The 21,673-nt window shown below is 44.4% G+C and overlaps 1 protein-coding gene and 1 long non-coding RNA gene across 4 annotated transcripts in view; one reads left to right on the top strand and one right to left on the bottom strand.

Moving 5' to 3' along the window:
* Positions 1-19,165, bottom strand: part of FBXL7 (F-box and leucine rich repeat protein 7) — a 458,360-nt gene extending 439,195 nt beyond the window's left edge. Inside the window, exon 1 of the mRNA XM_055422246.2 lies at positions 18,629-19,165. Within this exon, the coding sequence (XP_055278221.1) occupies positions 18,629-18,665 (37 nt within the window). The 5' untranslated portion in view covers positions 18,666-19,165. The remainder of the gene's footprint in view (positions 1-18,628) is intronic.
* Positions 19,166-19,285: 120 nt separating this feature from the next.
* Positions 19,286-21,673, top strand: part of LOC148774957 (uncharacterized) — a 62,594-nt gene continuing 60,206 nt past the window's right edge. For 2 of the 3 annotated variants that reach the window (XR_016035228.1, XR_016035227.1), the window contains exon 1: positions 19,356-19,574. This is a non-coding gene — a long non-coding RNA (uncharacterized LOC148774957). Of the gene's footprint in view, positions 19,575-21,673 lie in introns of all 3 variants that reach the window. The other variant, XR_016035229.1, reaches the window with a different exon arrangement.

Here is a 21,673-nt window from a genome sequence, read left to right as displayed (position 1 = left end):
GACATAATTCCTCAAGGTAAGGAGTTAAGTGTCATGAACAAGATGAATCTAACGGAACTCAAAGGAATTTTTATTTTAAGAGGTTAACATTGAATTGGACCAGAACTGAGGAGGACTTGCTTGGTAATCAAATGAAAAGAACAGTCCAAACACACACACACACAAATCTAGGTAAATAAAAGATATATTTGGGGAATGCTGAGGTTCCTAGTTTGGTCAGGGTATGGCGTACATATAGAAAAGTATCCTGAGAGAAAACCAGAGAGGGAATCTGGCTAAGCACACATAGGGCCTTGAGCACCAAACAAAATAAATTTCTACTTAATTTACAGACAATGGGAATGAAAGAATATTTTCCTAAAATGTAGGTGATTAATGATGCCAAGGAAACCATGTAAAATCCAGATCCTTGTAGTAGTGCTAATAACAAACTAATAGTTTGTTTTTCAATTACTTCCAAATTTCTCAGGATCATAGCAACTCTAAGCTTATAATCATTTGATGATCTCAGTGGAACATTATCTGAGCATAATAAAATGACTAATAAACTATTTAGGACAATCAAGAGACTAAATATTAATTTGTAGTCATTTTTCATTTTGCTTATGATTCTTTCAACCCACTCCTGCATGTTTCATCTACCTAATGAGTCTGCACTTGCCACCAGTCTATCATGTAATAAGCCCTGCCAATTTTCCAGTTCTCTTAATAGCCAGCAACACAAAATGCTGATTTCAGGCAGTAATATCTGTGACCATCTGTTTCTACTTCGCCATTTCTTCTTCACTATTCAACGACCAACTACGATGAGCTTCAGCGATCACTCTTCAAAGACTGGTAGACAATCAGCAAAACAGAACCACAGAGAAATTATTGAGATGTCTGACTCCAGTGCCAGAGTTGAACAAATGGATCAGACAGATAAATGGTCTCTAGATCCATCTGCAGTCAGTCCTGAGTTACAGCAGCTAAAAACCCCTCTGAACAAATTCCAACATGGCTCTTTGAAAGCAACACCTGGAACTATAAGTCTGTTTTTGCTCTTTTGCCAACTAGCTATGTATTTTTGGTCAAGTTACTTTAATGCATGGGGCTTTCCTAAATCTATACAATGAAAGGATTAGACTAGGTCTCCAAGCAAAAAAAAAAAAAAATCCATTCATGTCTCTTAACTGTCAGCTGAAGGCTCCCGTTTAAGAACAGTCAGAATTCCCAGAAAGACAATTTTTCCCCAGCAGCGGCATCCTGCCCTTGACCACTGCCAGAAGAGCATCCTATTGTAGCTTCTCTATTGTCTTTTTTCTTTGTTTGGGGTTTTTTTCGTTTGTTTTTAAATTTTTATTTCATGCTGGAGTATAGTTGATCAACAATGCTGTGTTAGTTTCAGATGCACAGCAAAGTGATTCCAATACAAGTATCTACTCTTTTTCAAATTCTTTTCCCATTTAGGTTATTACAAAATATTGAGCAGAGTTCCCTGTCCTATAGAGTAGGCTCTTGTTGGTCATCTATTTTAAGTAATTAAGTCCCCTTTATACAAACCTTCAAGTTGCAAACTTCAAAGACGTGAATTGGCATTCGTATGTCCAATCATGTAAGTTAACTCACATGTCTAGCGTACAGTCACATGAGTGTATCCTCCACAAGTGGTTGTGCTTTGGTGACCTACACAGTACTGTAGAGTACAGTAGGACCGTATCTGTATTTCAAGCCCAGATGTCCAGAAGCAAGCAGAAAAGCAGCAGTGAAGCAAATGGCACTGTACTGTACTTTTCAACGCATTACACTGTAAGATCAAAAGTGTTTTATTTTTGTGTTTGTTTTCTATATATTATTTGTGTGAAAAGTACTATAAACCTATTGCAGCAGAGCACTACAAAGCCAATTGTGATAGCTGGACCCTAGGCTAACTATATTAGACTTACAAGCAAACTGGACTTACAGATGCACTTTCAGAAGGAAACATGTTCGTACGCAACTCTACAGCAGGGTGTACATGTTAATCCCAAACTCCCAACCTACCACTTCCGCCTCACCCTTCTCCCCACCATAAGTTTTTCCTCTGTAAGTCTGTTTCTGTTTTGTAAATAAGTTCAACTGTATCTTTTTTTCTTTTTTAGATTTCACATATAAGCAATATTGTATGATATTTGTCTTCGTCTGACTAAGTGAAATAAGTCTGTTGTCTTATGTTGGGATCCCCGGGTAATGGTCTCTGGTATTATTTGAAGTGCACGTGGTTTATTGGGAAGTTCCTTGCGATCACACTTTGGAAAGGGGAGGGAGAAGACAGACGGGGCTGGGACAGAATTTGGTCTGTAATACAGCTGCAATACAGGACTCAGCCAAGCCCATGGGGAGTTTTGGACCCAAGACGGCGCTTCAGAATTGTCTCAAGCTACACCCCTGCCTGGAAAGATTACTGGATGGGGGCTGCTTCCTTGCCCTGGGTGAGAATAATTTCTGGAGAAGCACTGAGCCAGGCTGGGAATAGGAGAATCGATCCCAGAGGGGCTAACTACACAGAAGGAGAACAGCCACTGCCTTCACCTCTAATCTTCTGAAAGTAACAGGGGGAAGGGTGTGAATAAGAAAGAAATGGACTAAAAGAAACAGCTGGACTCTGTCTGACCTTAGTCAACCTCTTTCATTCCCCTGTGCTTCCATCTCCTTCACTGTCAGCTGATCTGTGGTCACTTTCACCTCCCCCACCAAAAGATCCAAGATGCTGCTACATGCATCCTTCTTGGTCAGCTCTCAAAGCCCTTTTGTTACGTACATCAAAGCTTACAAACATTGCAAAGGAAAAAACAAAACGAAACCCCACACGTATCAAACCTCTCCAGTCTCATTTGAAATTCATCTTCATTTAACTGTGAAGAGATGATCAGCGGCAGCAAATTCAGATCTACACAGCACAGCGGACACACCGCAATCCCACGATTAAATTGAATCTGCAGGCAGCACCTGGAGATTTTGACATTAGACCGAATATAATTCCTCGGTTAGTTGTATCGTTATTACCCATGCTCCCTCTTGTGAGGCAATTTTCCTTATTGGAAGTAAAGTAACCCCAACCAGAGCCTTTAACAATGATCCTTTTCCTGTTTTTATTAGCCCGTATCAAAGAAATGACTATTTGAAGCAAAACCAAGGGGAGGGAATTGGCTTTTTATTGCTGTGTTCCTGTTGTTATGGCTTCAGGAATGGAGAAAGACTCCCCAAGGAAATACTGTCTCTCTAAACAGGCTCGCAGGGTAATCAACAGGAGAGGTTTTTGGCAGAGATGGAAAATAAAGAAAATTATTAAAATATAATTAAGTAAGCAAAGTGCATGCAAAATAAAATGTGAAAAGTAAGCTCTTCAGGACAGAAATGTCATATCTTAGAACTTATTTTCATAGTAGTCTCCACAATATGCATTGTCCAAACGGGGCTACACAAGTTCAATCAATGAAGCAGCTGCTGATCTTTAAAAATCACAAAAAGACAAAACAATCATACGAATGCTGCCCATGAATCTGAATTTACACCCCTGGTGTGTGTACTAAGTCACCTCAGTGGTGTCCGTCTCTGTGACCCCATGGACTGTAGCCCGCCAGGCTCCTCTGTCCATGGGATTCTTCAGGCAAGAATACTGGAGTGAGTTGCCTACTCCTTCTCCAGGGGATCTTCCAGACCCAGGGGTCAAACCCACATCTCTTATATCTCAGGCAGGTTCTTTACCATGAGTGCTACCTGGGAAGCACTCCAACACAAAAGTCAACCAGTAAAATTCCCTCCACTGAGAGATTACATCTGCTCCTCTGAGTCAAACACACACTCAGGTACACAAACAGAATAAAACATACAGTTCCAAGTAGCCATCATGTCACAGAAACCATTTCAAGTCCTTTGTTCATAGAGTACAAACACCTCTATCCCAAGTTCCATCACAGAAAGCCTATGTGATGAACTATTTGCTTCTTCTTCAGTTTGATTCTAACAGTGACTCTTTGTCTAAAGCTGATTCTCTAGCACTTACCATATTATTAAAAACAACAAATGGCACGTTAATTTTAATTGTATTTTTTAATTCTTTAAATATTTAAATACATAGTTTATATATTTTTCTCCAGTTACAGAAAAACACAGATGTGCTGAATAATGGAAATTTATAGAAAAGGGTTATTTAAATATAGTCCCAAGTACATGTACAACTTATTCACACTACTGTTCAATAATGTTTTTCTGTTTTCCTGAAATTGGTTATTTCACTTCTGATTTCAGTAAGGAGGGAAGCCAGAAACAGAAGACCTACTAGAAACCATTTCAGTCAAACACATCTAAAAATTTATACTTTCTCCTTAATAAAAAGGGGAAAAATACAGATGCAGAGCCCCCATCATAAAGCAAATCAACATACTAATTGAAAAGGATTCATAATGCTACAACTCTCTAATCCAGAGAACAAAGGAATGATTTGTTAACTTAAAGATCAATTTTTAAATGCTTTCTAGATTGATTTATTTAAACTGTCATGTAAACCCAATTTCCAAAGCAGTTGAAATCAGTATATATATAATTTGAATTAAAAAATAGATGGCAGTGTTCTACTTAATACTCATTCAAAGTAGTTAAGTCGACAATATACTTAATTAGTGAAGTTTGGGGACTTCTCTCAGTTGATGGGAATCCACCTGCCAAAGCAGGGGACATGGATTCAATCCCTGCTCAGGGAAGACCCCATGTGCCCTAGAGCAACTGAGCCAGTGCACCAGCTACTGAGCCCTCATTCCAGGGGCTGGGAGCCACAACTACTGAGCCAGTACTTGGCAATTACTAAAGCCCACAGGTCTAGAGCCCGTGCTCCGAATCAAGAAAAGCCATCACATTAGAAGCAAGCTCTTGCACCACAATGAAGAGGAGCCCCTGCTCGCTGAGACTAGAGAAAGCCTGAGCAAAGAAGATCCAGCACAGCCAAAAATTAATAAATACATACATACACTTTAAAAAAAATCCAAAGTTGAAATATCATCTGCATTGTTTTTAGCAACCCTAAAAAATATGTATTTCACTTTCCTTAAGCACACAAGCTAAACTATTTTCATCCACAAGAAGATGGAACCACAATGTTCAAAATAAAAGTCCAAGTCAGACTATCTTCAGAAGAAAACATGCCCAGAGATACATTTTTTAAGAGTAAAATGTTCAAGTCTAAGAAAAGTTCACTGAAAATATGATAGGGTTTTTATGCTTTTTTAGACCAATAAAGATCATAACTACAGATTCATCCTTATAGAACTGTTTAACAGAACTATATTATTAAAGACCTAATATGTGAGCCAAAGTATTGCAGTTTCAGCTTTAGCATCAGTCCCTCCAATGAACATCCAGGATTGATCTCCTTTAGAATGGACTGGTTGGATCTCCTTGCAGTATAAGGGACTGAGAATGAGATGGCTGGATGGCATCACCGACTCTGTGGACATGAGTTTGAGTGTACTCCAGGAGTTGGTGATGGACAGGGAGGCCTGGCGTGCTGTGATTCATGGGGTCGCGGAGAGTCGGACACGACTGAGCGACTGAACTGAACTGAACTGAATATGTGAGCAGGGTTATAGTCACATCGAGTGGGCACATGGTACGATAAGCAATAAATAAATACAAAGGAACAAGAAACAGAAAATAAAACAGCAAACCAGAGGATAATGAGTGTAAAGTGAAGCAATTAAAGACTAGATGAAAGAATGGATTTCTATCGCAATACCAGAAACCTCAGTGACCTCTGGTATCAACTCAACCTGAAGGGCTTCTCCAGGACCTAAACACTTCCAAAGACCTCTGAACAGCGTGGTCCTTCAGCAACAAAAGAAATGGGAACACTGAGAGAATCAGGAAACCAGTGATGTGATCATTCCCAATTTTAGAGTTGCGTCTCTGGTCCTCCCAAAACTAAAATAACTTTCTCTAAGCATCTGGAACAGAAGTTTTCAAAGGGAAACACCTCTCACAGCCCCGACTGAGATTTAAGGGCTAGCAAGTACTCCCGAAGGATAATGTCATCGTGTCATGAATACTTCTAACAGTTCACTCTGCATTCTCATTAAAATAATCTTCCCACTGCAAGGCTGCTCCCGTGAGCCGTGACACCGCTGTGTGGACTGAGAAGACCAGTAGGCTACAGAATTCCTACTTCTTCTAGAGCTCCAAAAGCAGTTATTAAAGGACAGGATGGATGCTTGCAAGACCCTCACTTTGATCCCTGTTGTTGCTGTTCAGTTGCTAAGTTGTGTCTGACTCCTTGCAACCCCATGGACTACAGCACTCCAGGCTCCTCTGTCCTCCACTATCTCTCAGAGTTTGCTCAAACTCACGTCCATCAAGTCAGTGATGCCATCCAACCATCTCATCCCCGTCATCCCCTTCTCTTCCTGCCCTCCATCTTTCCCAGCATCAGGGTCTTTTCCAATGAGTTGGCTCTTCACATCAAAGGATTAGAGTCTCAGCATCAATCCTTCCAGTGAATATTCAGGGCTGATTTTGTTTTGGATTGACTGGTTTGATCACCTTGCTGACTAAGGGACTTTCATCCTTGGGTACAAGCAATTTAAAATAACTGTCAAAAATGCCTGGTGACAATACTCTAGCATGACTTTTTTTTTTTTTCTTGTAGCAGTTTAAAAGAAGTGATTATTATAATGGAAAACATACTAAATTTAGAGTTGGAACGACCCCATCCATTCTCAGTTGTACAATCAAGGCAAGTCATTTAACCTACCAAGGGCTCAGCTTCCTCTTCTATAAACTGAGGTTCATGACAGAAACCACCCCCTCCTACAATCCCTCTGACAATAAATAAGATTGATTACTGAAATGCTTTATAGTTTCCAAAGCAATTGCAAAGACACACTCATAGAGAAGTTTCCCAGGGGGCCAAGCAAATAAATATACATATTGGAATAATTCCCCCTATTCATGGTTATTTCAAATCCACACTTTCTGAAGCCAGAGGGAAATATAAGATATAAACTAGTTAGCAAGGAAGGAAAATGTGCACACCTCTCTCAGTCCACCCTTAGCTTCTGTTTGTGAGCAGGTGGCTAGCCCAGGTAAGAAGCTCTCCCAGAACCGATATAATTAAAAGTTCCTGATGCTCTGGAGCCTACAGGGACAGCCTCCCAGCTCTCCTTGGCGCCCTGGAGACTCTACAGAATATGCTAATTATTTTACATGCTGCCATTCTCACAGACACTGGTTTCCCTGCCAATTTGTCAGCAGACTGCTGCCTAATGAGCAGTTAATTGGTCCTTGGGAGAGCTAGGTAGAGTGGGTTGAAAGTTTCTTTCCAAAGATGTCTTTCATTTTTACTCAACTCATCCATAAAACTGTGGCTTTCACTTTTAAGGGCTACTTCCCAGTGGCTGCATGCCTTTGAAACATACAAACAAACAAAGATCTGGAAAGATTTTGGCTGCAACTTACATGGCCCAGGCAGGAGAGGGTCAGGGGCACAGCCACAGGGACTTCAGGCAGAACTGGACCACTCGCCAGCTCTGTGCCCTGGGCAGTCTGCCAATCTCGAAGCTTCTGTGTTGGCAACTGCAAAATGGGATGATCTGTGCCCACCACCTCCCTGAATGTTGTGAACTAAAGGAGTAAGTGTGTGTAACACACTCGTTCTGGGAAACAGAACCCACTAAGTGCTTAATAATTGTTACTGTTACAGAAGTGAAAAATACAATAAACTGGCAACAGCCAAGCCTACCAAATAATCTAATAGTAATCATTTTTGTTCCATTAGTTAAGCTATCTGTAGGGCTTTCCTGGTGGCTCAAACTGTAAAGACTCCACCTGCACTGTGGGAGTGAAAGTGAAAAGTGAAAGTCGCTCAGTCATGTCTGACTCTTTGCGACCCTATGGACTGTACAGTCCATGGAATTCTCCAGGCCAGAATACTGGAGTGGGCAGCCTTTCCCTTCTCCAGGGCATCTTCCCAACCCAGGGATGGAACCCAGGTCTCCCGCATTGCAGGCAGATTTTTTACCAGCTGAGCCACAAGGGAAGCCAATACAGGAGACCTGGGTTTGATCCCTGGGTTGGGAAGAGCCCCCTGGGGAGGGCATGGCAACCCACTCCAGTATGATCGTTTGGAGAATCCCCATGAACAGAGGAGCCTGATGGGCTACAGTCCTTGGGGTTGCAAAGAGTAGGACGTGACTGAGCTACTAATCACAGCACAGGCTATTTGTAAGAAAAGAAAACTGAGTACAACAGTGATTTCGTTCTTTAAAGGGCAATCAATGCCCTAAATCCCATCCTCTCTGAATTTCTCCTCTTCTTCCCTCTCATATATATATTTCTTCTTCTCCATCCTCAGCCTCATATCTGTTCTTCCTCCCACAAGGGTTCGAGCCACCTCTAACAGCTAGACCATGTGAGACCTGGCCTTAGACTTGGACTTAACCCAGATCTGCGATTTGACTGGAGGACTCGATCTGGTCAAAGGTTCAACTGCAAATCCAGGGAGCCTTTTCATTACTGCTGCGCCTGGCCAAACAGTGGGACGGTCACTCACAGCCAGAAGGTCAATCCACAAACACAAGAAAAATTCCTGGCATTTTTCTCTAAAAATTTTGGTTCCTTCCCCTGCTACTTCTTCTTGGAAAATGCAGCAGAGGAATTTACCACAGAAAGGGGAGCAAACAACAACAACAAAAAATGTTTTAATAACATTTCCACACATTGCTCAAGCCTTCTAAAGTTACAGCGATGAGTTCCTGCAGTGTTAGCAACTGTTTTTCATTTTGTTTCAGGTTTAGAAGGTAAACAGGACATCTAGAGCACAAGCGAATAAAGATCGAATAAAGATTGACGACTCCAGACACAGTAGATTAGATTCTCTGTGTACTGGTGAGAACGGCGGCCATATTACTCAGGAAAATTCCGAGACAGTTCATGATCACTTGTGTCAGAAGTCTGAAAGCTGGATGTCTTTGGGGTATGCACCAGAATGTTTAAAAAGCGTCTGCCTGCAGGCTCCCGTCCTCCTTGGTGACAGGGCACAGATGTGGCATGGACCTAGGCTGCTCAGATGCTGCTGCGTCTTCTCTGAAGCCTTCCAAGGTCCTCACTTACAAACTAATCACTTCCCATGGGATAAATCACAGCAGAGATGGAAAAGGAAGATTTCCAAGATTAGAGAGAAACTCCTAACAGAGGATTTCGTTTCTCACAAGAGCAGAAGCTACTTCCCCTCCAATGTACCTGCTTTTTTTTTTTTTTTAATTGAAATATAGTTGATTTGCAGCATCATTTAAGTTTCAGGTATATAGCACAGTGATTCAGTGTTTATATTACCATAGATTACCATACATCTTTGCCAACAAAGTCCATCTAGTCAAGGCGACAGTTTTTCCAGTAGTCATGTATTGATGTGATAGTTGGACTATAAAGAAAGCTGAGCGCCGAAGAATTGATGCTTTTGAACTGTGGTGTTGGAGAAGACTCTTGAGAGTCCCTCGGACAGCAAGAAGATCCAACCAGTCCATTCTAAAGGAGATAAGTCCTGGGTGTTCACTGGAAGGACTGATGCTGAAGCTGAAACTCCAATACTTTGGCCACCTGATGCAAAGAGCTGACTCATTGGAAAAGACCCTGATGTGGGAAAGAGTGAAGGCAGCAGGAGAAGGGAACGACAGAGGATGAGATGATTGGATGGCATCACCGACTCAATGGACATGAGTTTGAGTGGGCTCCGGGAGTTGGTGATGGACAGGGAGGCCTGGCGTGCTGTAGTCCATGGGGTCAAAAAGAGACACAGGTTCGGATCCCTGGGTCAGGAAGATCTCCTGGAGGTGGAAAGGCAACCAAGCCACTCCAGTATTCTTGCCTGGAGAATCTCATGAACAGAGGGGCCTGGTGGGCTACAGTCCATGGGGTCACACAGAGTTTTGACACAACTATTGAAGCGACCTAGCACACGCATACACATATATAATGTTACATATATAAGTACATATATATATATATAATATATATACACACACACACACTGTTCATCAGATTCTCTTCCTTTATAGGTTATTACAAAATACTGAGTCTGGTTCCCTGTGCTACACAGTACAGGTCCTTGTTGGTTATCTATTTTATATATAGTGTATGTATATACTAATGCTGCTGTTATTACTGCTGTTTTAGGAAACGTGTGCACCCTTTAGACATTTGGAGAGTTGTAGGTATTCTCCAGAGCGATCATCATTTAAAGAGTAGCTCTAATCTTATGCCCACTTCCTACTTATCACTTACGTTCACACCTAGCACATCGGAAAAGCAGGGTCCCTCAGCGAATCTGCATTTATCCAATTGTTCTAAAATCACTGGCCTCCTAATCTAGCTTTTCAGGCTTTCACTGAACTTCGTTAAAGCAAGTCTTACTCTATCTAGAGATTTAACACAGTGACTAGATGGAAAAAGAGGTCTAAATTTCTGTAACAAACCCCCCAGAAAGCTACATTCTGGGAAAGTTCAGCCGATGTGGACTTTATCACCGCGTGGCAGAACTGTCTGCATGGCTCACGCACAGCAGACATGGTGCCAAGCAACTTGAGAACTTCTTGAGAAAGATGTGGTCTCAGTGAGGCTCTAGTCAATCTGTAGTTTCTTATCAAATGTCACTAATCCAGGATGTCAATGAAAAGTCTTACATAGGTAAGACATTTATTCCAGACATTCAGCATAAGCATAATTCAGGGGCTGCTTCAACTTCAGTAGATCTACATGCTTTAGGCTAATAATGAAAGTAACAGCAACACTACAGGTAGAGTCCATAGCCATCACTACACTGAAAACAGGACACATCATTTATCAAACCCAATTACTGCTGCAGGAGGCTATGTCCCAGAGTAGGCAGGGAAACAAAATTGATTGATTTTCTAATTAATATCTAAATATACCTAAATGGACATAAACGCATACATGTAACACAGAGAAAATCAAGGGTAGTACTTTCCAACAACTATAAAGATAGAAATGTATTGGGGGAGCAGCAATATGAGTTCAAATCAAACAATAACACTTCATCAAACATAAATGCAACCCACAGACATAGAAAACAAGCTATGACTAGCAACAGGCAAAGGAGGGTAGCAATAAATTAGGGATTTGGGATTAACAGATATACACTACTATATATAAAATAGATAAAAAGCAAGGACTCACTGTATAGCACAGGGAACTATATTCAGCATTTTGCAATAACTTATAATGGAAAAGATCTAAAAAAGAATATATATGAGTGTGTATATATATGCTGTGTGCTGTGCTTAGTGGCTCAGTCATGTTCACCTCTTTGCAACCCCATGGACTGTAGCCTGCCAGGCTCCTCTGTCCATGGGATTCTCCAGGCAAGAATACTGAAGTGGGTTGCATGCCCTCCTCCAGGGGCTCTTCCAAACCTGGGGATTGAATCCAGGTCTCCCACATTGCAGGCAGATCCTTTACCATCTGAGCCACCAGGGAAGCCATAACTGAATCACTCTGAATGTAAACCTGAAGCTAATACATCAATTAACCACACTTCATTTAAAAGAAGAACATAACTGCACATGGGAACCTTTTTCCTAGGGAACTTGGTGCAGGGTTCTATAGTAGACCCCTCTTGTTGATGCAGAAATTCTAGTACAGCATCCCTTTCTGTGAACCCCCGCTCCCATGTGGACGGACTCACTCCCTCATTAGGAAGCCTGTCTCAGGTGTGCACAGCTCTAATCAGCTTTTCCTCAGACCGAGTCAAATCTACCTACCTGCTAGTAACTTATATACATTGGTCTCTAATCAGCACTCTGAAATTTAATCTTCATTGTGACCGTGAGCTTTAAGGTATTAAGCTTCTAAACTTCATTTATTACCTTCTTCATAATAAAGAGAATTTATTCACTCTAGATTTTATTCATGATACTGCCACATAGTTTAATACTTTCCTAATGCCATCTTACAGGCTTCCCTGAATGGCTCAGTGGTAAAGAACTTGACTGCCAATGCAGGAGACGTGGGCTCGATCCTTGGGTCGGGAAGATCCCCTGGAGAAGGAAATGGCAACCCACTCCAGTATTCTTGCCTGGGAAATCCCATGGACAGAGGAGCCTGGTGGGCTACAGTCCATGGGGCTGCAGAAGAGTCAGACATGACTTAGCGCCTGAATAACAAAAAATGCCATCTTAAGATGCATGATATCTAGAAGGTTCTGGCAGTCAAAAAGCCAAGCCAAGTAGTTCCAAGCAGCTTCCAGAGGCACTCCTAGATAAGGACTAAGGGGAAGAGTCATGATCCAGGACTCAAAATCAACCCAGAATTCATTCTGTTTCAAAGGGCAGGGCAGAGGGAGCAGACAGAGAGCTGACAGGAGATGATTCCCAAGGAGAAAGAAAAGTTAACATCTCTTTTCTTTCTCTGGTCTAAAACATGCAAAAAGACTCCCCAAATCTCCGAAAATACAGTCTGACCGAAAATGACATTGTTGGCTTCACTACTGCTTTGATCTGAGCCAAGTAGTGGAATCAGTATCATGTATCTTCTGATTTTCATCAGAATGAATCTATTTACTGGAGGCAAAAGACAAAGACCCGAATCTTCTTAAGAATGACAGAGACCTCTGGTGGGATCTTCACGTGGGAAGTCACCTATCAGGAAGTCAGACAACATTACTGATCTTCTCACAGCAAGAAGAGCATGTCCTAGGCTCCCTGTCCTCTCTCTACAAAAGCAGTCACAAAACATCTGATAGACTATAAATGTATAAAACAAGTTTGCAAAGCCTCTAGGCAAAAAACATATGCCCAATGGCCAAACTGACTCGGTTCCACTGTAGCCGACTATTTATAGAAGACTGATGGTGCTACACTTGCATAAAAAGATGATGTACACCCTCCAGCATAAAGAGTAGTTCACTTTGGTAGAACACGGTGGTCAAAAGTAACAGTCAACATGCTTTGTGGATCTTCAGGGATTAGTCCCTCACTTCTTCTAAGTCTCAGTGTAAATGCCAATTTCTCCATGAGGCCCGCAGTGACTACTCTAATTAAAATCTGCCACACCCTCGTCCTCTCAACTCCCATCAAGAGTCTTCTCTAGAACCAAAGTCAAAAGCATCAATTCTTTGCTTCAATTAAGCATCAGTCTTAACCTGGCAGTTTTCTCTATGCAGAGACCTTAGCCCCTCAGAACTCGTCACATGTTTTACCAAGTTACTGTGTTAACTGTTCCATGTCCTCTCCTTCCCAACACACAAGCACACAGAAAAAGATAAGATTGACAAGGATAGGATCTTTATCTAGTTATGGATGGATCCCAAGAATGAAAAGAGTTCCTGGCACACAATAGGAAATAAGAAGTCAGCATACACTGGTTGAATCAGTAGGTAATTGTAATGAATAAGTAATTCTGGGCTTGGATGAACCTGGCCATGAGTCCCTTTTCCACCTCTATTAGCTGTAGGACCTTGGGAAAATGATGGTTCTCTGTGAACTGTGCTTCCTCATCAGTCAAATGGAGATATAGGAATGCCTGTCCCATAGAATCATGATAAGAATGACACGATTCAATGTATATGAAGAGCTTAGGATCATGCTTGGACAAAGCAAGAGTTCAAAAAGATGTCACCTGCCATCATTTTTCCAGTAGTCAAATACAGATGTAAGAGATGGACCATAAAGAAGGCTAAGCGTCAAAGAACCGATGCTTTCAATGCCTTATGCTGCTGAAAAAGACTCAAGAGTCCCTTGAACAGCAAGGAGATCAAACCAGTCAATCCCAAAGGAAATCAACCCTGAATATCCATTAGAAAGACTGTCGCTGAAGCTGAAGCTCTAATAGTTTGGCCACATGATGCAGAGAGTCAACTCAATGGAAAAGACCCTGATGCTGGGAAAGATCGAAGGCAAAAGGAGTAGGGGATAGCAGAGGATGAGATGGTTAGATAGCATCACTGACTCAATGGACATGAATTTGAGCAAACTCAGGCTCAAATAGTGAGGCGACAGTGGAAAACAGAGAAGCCCAGTGTGCTGCAGTCCAGGGGGTCGCAAAGAGACAGACACAGCTTACTAAATGAACAACAGCAGCCATCATTATAATTATTTCAAGATATGTTCCCCAAAGCAGTGAGGGACTGCTAAGGATTTATGCTCCCCGGCAACTTGCCCTCCTCACATCTGAAGAGTGCAGATCTGAGATGGTGAAAAGGGACTCAGGGTGTTGATAAAGCTGCAGAGATACCAAGGTCAAGCCCATCACAAGGCCTCATCAGCGCCAATTCAGAGAAATGCAGGGGTTTACAAAGGAGCTGTTAACAGTGTGAGGATGACACTTGGCCCCACTGGAGTAGAATAAACATTAACAATGAAACCACCAAGTAAGTGAGGGTGAGGCTGGAAACCTTAAAAGGCAGGAAAGCAGCTTCTCTCTGGCTACTTGAAGGGAGAGATTTGTTTATTTGGTTTAACTGGAGTCAAAGCTAATGGTTCTAATGGCTCGAATCACCCCAAATTATTCTCCAGATTTCCACACATGGGCTGTAACTTAGACTTTATGAAAGAAGATAAAGAGAATCAGTCTCCCATAAAGAGTTTACCAGAACAAACTAATCATTTAGACATTCGCTTATATTTCTAGAAAGCTGAAGATCAGAAACTGTGTGGTAACATTTTCCTGGAGCAAATTCTAAGTCTGCCTAAAGCCTGGGAATTAAATCATTAATCTGAACGTTCACTAAGTCTGTAGGAAAACAAAACACCAGAAACACCCAATATTGATAAGCACATTACCTTTAATCTCAGAATTAAAAGCAAAAACTGTCTGAGTTAAGAGAGTAAGTGGGAATGACTGAGGAAGACAGAGATGAGGGTGAAGGGGATGACAAAAGGGAGAGGAATATTTACTGATCTCAGGGCGATAATGCCCTCCCAGGGGCTCAGATGGTAAAGAATCTGCCTGCAATCCAGGAGACCTGGGTTCAATCCCCAGGTTGAGATGATCCCCCTGGAGAAGGGAATGGCTACCCACTCCAGTATTCTTGCCTGGAGAATTCCATGGACAGAGGAAGCTGGAGGCTTACAGTCCGTGTGGTTGCAAAGAGTCGGACATAACTGAATAACTAACACTTATCGGAGAAGGCAATGGGAAGCCACTCCAGTACTATTGACTAGAAAATCCCATGGATGGAGGAGCCTGGTAGGCTGCAGTCCATGGGGTTGCTAAGGGTCAGACACGACTGAGCGACTTCACTTTCACACATTGGAGAAGGAAATGGCAACCCACTCCAGTGTTCTTGCCGGGAGAATCCCAGGGACGGGGGAGCCTGGTGGGCTTCCATCTATGGGGTCACACAGAGTTGGACACGACTGAAGTGACTTAGCAGCAGCAGTAGCACCATCAGGGCAATCATACGCATTATAACATGTCTTCCCAAAGTGGCCCATTAAAGCATTATGCGAACAAACTAAACTGAAGGACTACATGCTCAAGGGTGATTACGACAAATAATGCCAGAAAAAAAAAAAAACTTTTTTTTTCTCTCCTCACTCTATAGAATAAAGACCTTAAGGCTTGGGGACAACTGAGAAAAGTCTGGTAGCTAAGTGGAAGCTGGAATCAAATTTCCAGAATCCTAAATCAATGCTTCGCATTCCACACAAGAACTGCCTCGAGCTCTAACATGCATGTGATAAACGAGTCGGATGCTGCATTTCTGACAAGCTCCCGGTGATACGGGTGCTCTGGGACCTGGGATGTCACAGAAACAGGAAGCCTCTCACCCACTACACCTGCTAAGGTAAGTTTTGGGAATATGTCTTAAAATACATTTTAAAAAGATATTTTTCTAGGAGCAGGACAAAGTGAGATTACAGATGAAATACTGAGGTTTTAAAGTTCTAATAATTCACAATATTTCTAAAATTTCAGGGTAATTTACATGGTGGTGTCAACTCCAGTAGTAAGCAAAATACATTTAAGTTGCAAATTTTTAAAGTATACACAAACACCAACACTTTATAGTTGAGGGATCTCTCACTGAGCCATTCAATGGATACACATTCATTGATCATTTAAAATATACCACGCCTAAACTGCACCATGGACTTCCCAGATGGCTCAGCAGTAAAGAGCCCGCCTGCCAATGCAGGAGACAAGAGTTCACCCCCTGGGTCAGGAAGACTCCCCTGGAGAAGGAAATGGCAATCCACTCCAGTATTCTTGCCTGGGAAATCCCATGGACAGAGGAACCTGGCAGGCTACAGTCTCTGGGGTCACAAAGAGTCGGAAAGAACTGACTCTTAGTGAGTGAGCACAGATGCAAATAGCACTATCGCTGTGAAACTGTTAAAGCTCAGTCTCCTTTGATAACAGAAATACTCTGTCTAGGGATTGCTTTGACTTTCTTTCAAATTGGATGTTTCCGATACGAAAGATGGCATTAACACACTAAATTCCCACAGGCGTATTTGCATAGACTTTACCATCCAATAGCACAATGTAATAAGTTGACCATACTCAATTACATGTATTTTAACCTATAATACATTATACATATTATAATGATATATATTAGGGGGTGTTAAAGTGCAACTGGGCAGAGGGTAACTGGGGGAGAAATGATTTTTGAAAGGCTCTTGCTATTCTCTCTATCCCCCTTCATCCCCCGCCCCCCATCTATCACAGAAGAATCTGGATGCATTTGAAGAGAGTTGATGAACACTGAATACAATGTGTCCCTCCAGCCAAAACTCAAGTTACCTCCCAAAGCTTCCTATTGGTCCCCTTGAATCAGCTGAACTCAAGAGGTTTTTTTTCCTATAAAAAGTCCACTGTGTATCTAAATCGGATTCCAGTAAAAATTTCACTTCAGCTGAAGTGAAAATGCAGAGGTAGCAGTTAGGAATAACAGCTGGAGAACATTAGTTTTCTGTCTCTCCTTTTCTCTCCCAAGGGTTGAAAACTCCACTGTTCAGACAGGAAGTAGTCACACACCACACACTGCACAATACGAGAACGCTGGGATGTAAGAACAAGTTACAGAGGATTAGAAAGAGTGTGAGGGGGTTTGTTCAAGAACACAGAGCCGCAACTCTGTGTTCCTCTCCGGGTATCCCACTCCCCCCTCCTCCCATCACCAGTGTTCAAGTAAAGTAATGGGTACACACCCAGAACTGACAAACACACACTTCACTCCCTGAAAACTTTCTGATAACTCAGGTGGAAGGAGGCTTAATCTTTCATTTTCCACCATTTTTTAAAACATTAACTTCACCAGGTTTTGGGGGATGGCCAAGATTCTCCAATAATCTTTTCTGGCCTAATTTCACGGTTGGCTATCTTAAAAGACCACCTTTCAACTTTCTTTAAAAAAAAAAATGAAATTGTCAGGGAGAAAAAAAATCTCTCTCACTTAACTGTCCAGAATAAGGTAATCTACATATTTCATATATATGTGAAACTCAACACATGATGCCCTGGAAAAAGAATAATCTGAACAAAAGGTTCTTGTGGATACGGTTTTCTTAGGGTCTGTTTCTGCTGTAATTTCACAAAGCTGCTGAGAAGGAACACAGTCGCAAGCAAGGGGGAGAGGCATCCACCTTTTCCATGGCCAGAGCTCCTCAAGTTTTGAACTGAATGATCGAAGTTTCTCTAACACCACATGCTGAATAGCCATTCTGCATTCCTAGCAGTCTGCAGGCGCGGGACCCCGCTTCTAACCGCCGATCCTCTGGGGGCGGGTTGTAAAACCGACCCCGTCTCTTGCACTCCCCTCCAGCCAAGTTCACGAAAGACAAACCTTCCTAACTTCAGAACTGTAGGGAAATGCCTCTGCAGGATGCATATCAGGGGCAATGCAGTTAATCAACCGGGTTCCAACACTACGGTTTTATGCAAAGAGGGGGAGGAGGGGCGAGGGAGAAGCCAACCCACACATCCATCACCCTTTTAGGAGTAGGTGGAGTTTAAAGTTTCCCCAACTTCCAAGTTCCCACTTGACAGGCAATATTTCTGTGCAATTTCCAGCCCCACATAACAGACGGCCCTTTGCCCATTTCGAGCCCCGGGAGAGCCCAGACCAAACCCCCCGGCCACGCCTGGCCTCGCATGGCCCCTAGGTGGTCAGTTTCACGAAGCTGTCAGCTCGGCGGGCAGTGAGCAGAGAATGGAAACTTAACTTCTTCCAGAAGTTTTCCCTGCTACAGGAGAGTCCAAGTGACTGGTGCACAAAGGCCTGGGAAAGTTTTCCCTGCCTTGTTTCTCAGAACCGTCTTCCGCCAGCTGCCAAACCCTCCAACCTAAACCCCAGATGCCCCAGGGAAGGGAAGTTAAGGCACAGGCGTTCCGCCACAGGCAGAAAGGCCACGCGAGCCGTCGCAGGACAACCTGCGAAGTTGCTTAGAGAGACCCCCGCCGTGAGAAAGCACCCGCGGGGCGCCCGAGCACTCTCTGCCGAAGGGGAAGGTGATGGCCCAGACAGGCTGCCCAATGGGGGTGCGCCCTGACACCACCGGGCGTGCGAGAACCTTCCTTCCCAGACGCGAAGGCGAGGGGAAAGGAGATGGGGGGCGGGGTGGGGCGCGATCGGGAGTGTGAGGACGGACGGCCCACTCACCCTCGCTGCCGTACTGTTTGCCATTGTTCGCGCCCATCCTGCCGCCGTCATGCCCGCCGTCTCCCCGGACACTCCATAGCTGGGGCGCACCGCCTGAGCGCTCCGCCAGAGGAAAGCCCGCCCGACGGGACCGTTAGCTGCGCATACCCCACGCGCCGCGGCCGATCTCCGGCCGGGGGCGGCCCCCCGCACTCCAGTGGGCGGTGGGGGTGGGCTCGGTCCCCTCCTGGCAATCCCCCGCCTGCGCCGGGTGGGGACCCGGGGACGGCCGCCGCCCTTAGAATCCGCGTTCGGGGCCGGCGGGCGCAGCGCCGCGGAGAGCCCGCGCCCCGGGGCCGCCCAGAGGCTCGCCGCGCCGCCGCCGCCGGGTCCCCATCCGCCCGCCCCGATCCCCCCGGCGGTGGGCGCTTAGCCGAGCGGCGCGGGCGGCCGGGGCTCCCGGGCTCTGCCGCCTCCTCCGGGCGCCCCCTGCGCACCCGCGGCTTCCCCCGGGGAGGGCGCGGCGGCCACTTGTTGCGGGTGCCCCGAGCGAGCGAAAGACTCGCGGCCCGGCGCGGCTCGCCCAAGGGCCGGACTTTTGTTAGCGCCAGGCGCCTCCTCTCGCCGCCCAGCGTCAATCACAGCTGGAGCCCCGGGGAGGAAGGCCGGCCCGGAGATGCGCGGCCTTTTAAAGGGGCAGCGCGCCTTTTCGGGGCCCCGGCTCCCCGCCCCGGCCCGGGCGCAGGCCCTGCGCGCCGCCCGCGAACTGCCGCGGGGGGCGAAGGCAGGCGCGCTCTTGGCTCGGTTTGACTATTGTTCTTTTCCCGGCTGGGTCCCTAATGAGTCAGATGAGCTTCCGGGTGTCGCTTGAAACCCCTCGGGTCTGCCTGCAAATACGGCCTGTGTTAGGTGTGGTGGCATTCCGAATCGTCACGCGTCGGACGCTGATTCTGTCCGACAGCCCCAGGTATGCGTGCCGGCCTCCTCCTGTGGCTCCCACGTTCGGGTCTGAGGCGGGAACCGAGGAGCGAGGGAGGCAAAACTTGAAGGGGAACTGAGCAGGGAGTCTGCAGAGCCAAAGACATTCCTCGCCCCGGTGCGGGAGGTTTCCTGGCTCAGAACTTTCAAGAGCTTCTGAGCCAGGAAGTGTGTTCCCCCTGCACCCCCACCCTCCCGTTCCTATGATTTTTTTTTTTTTTTCTTGTGGTCGGTGTTACCCTTTGTTTTATACATTACAATCTCTTTTGGAAATTTCTATGGCACTTCTAGAGTCTTAAAATGGCCTTTTGGTGTTCACTCCTTTAAATGGAAAAAGGAAATTCTTCTTAATGTTTTATTCCCTTTCCATATAAATACCTAGAATTTTATAACATTGCATCTTAGTAATGACCTGGGCGTTCACAGCGTAAATTACTTTCCACGGAGGCAGGCACGCAGCACAGTTGCTCTTTATAAGTGTTGAATGTTTTAAATTAAACTTACATAATGATACATATAATATATAAGCATTTATGATACCTGAATGGAGATCCAGCGTTTTCATAATTACCTTTTTTGCACAAGACAATGTCAAGCCACTCCAGTACTCTTGCCTAGAAAATCCCATGGACGGAGGAGCCTGGTAGGCTGCAGTCCATGGGGTCGCTACGAGTCAGACACGACTGAGCGACTTCACTTTCACTTTTCACTTTCACACATTGGAGAAGGAAATGGTAACCCACTCCAGTGTTCTTGCCTGGAGAATCCCAGGGACGGGGGAGCCTGGTGGGCTGCCGTCTATGGGGTCACACAGAGTCGGACATGACTGAAGTTACTTAGCAGCAGCAGCAGCAGCACAAGACTTGCAACCTTATGCAGAAATTGTTAGTGACTTGACCTTCCATAGATTCTCTTTGGGTAATTCCCTTTCATTTAATAGGATTTTTGTTCTTAAAGATAAGCAGAAATATCATGTTTCCAAATTTTAAAATCTAAATTTATTGTTCCAGAGAGATCATGCTTTGAAGGAAATATAAATTCATCTATTTTCAAGCATAGAACTAAATAATTGTACCAATCACATGTCAATTGTTCTGTTGCAGGAAGTGGGATGCTTTCCAGGGCCTGAAACCAGGCTCTTGTCTAACACTCGGAAATGAATTGTCTGAGGAGACACATGTTCTGATGAAGCAAGAGATTTTGTTGGGAAAGGGCACCTGGGTGGGGAGCAGTAGGGTGAGGGAACCCAGGAGAACAGCTCTGTCACCTGCCGGCTCTGGTTTTATGGTGATGGGATTAGTTTCCGGGTTGTCTTTAGCCCATCACTGTGACTCAGAGTCCTTCCCGGTGGTACATGCCACATTCGGCCAAGATGGGTGCCAGAGAGAAGGCTTCTGGGAGGTTGTCAGACATGCGTTATCTCCTTTTGACCTTTCCCAAACTCTTCCGGTTGGTGGTGGCTTATTAGTTCTGTGTTCCTTACCAGGACCTCCTGTGTAAAACAACCCATGCAAATGGTCACTATGGCGCTTGGCCAGGGTGGGTGGTTTCAGTCAGAGTGCTTCCCCTAACAGTTCGAGTTTAAAGAGATCAAGAACTGTATTTCATCTTTTCATATATATAATCTAGCACACTGTCTGGCCAATAATATGTGTTTCCCGTGTCTGTTAAAAACTTACGTCAGGCCCTGAATAGGAAATAAGGGTGTCAAAAATGTGGAAGAGTCAAATGGGTTTTCAGAGACTCTGCCTGAAAATATAAACTCAGACTAGAAATGAATGTGTCTTTTCGGATCACAATGTGGTAAGATTAGATGTCAACTACAGGAAAAAACACCTCATGCGAGGAGTTGACTCATTGGAAAAGACCCTGATGCTGGAAGGGACTGGAGGCTGGAGGAGACGGGGACGACAGAGGATGAGATGGCTGGATGGCATCACCGACTCTATGGACATGAGTTTGAGTGAACTCCGGGAGTTGGTGATGGACAGGGAGGCCTGGTGTGCTGCGATTCATGGGGTCGCAAAGAGTCAGACACGACTGAGCGACTGAACTGAACATCATCTTCAACTAGAATGGGACTCTGCT

Source organism: Moschus berezovskii, chromosome 18 (genome assembly GCF_049115385.1).
Source record: "Moschus berezovskii isolate FMDL1 chromosome 18, NW_MosBer_1.0, whole genome shotgun sequence".
In the NCBI taxonomy this organism is placed as follows: domain Eukaryota; kingdom Metazoa; phylum Chordata; class Mammalia; order Artiodactyla; family Moschidae; genus Moschus; species Moschus berezovskii.
The sequence above is the reverse complement of the archived record's forward strand: the minus strand, read 5'-3'. Positions and strand labels throughout refer to the sequence as shown.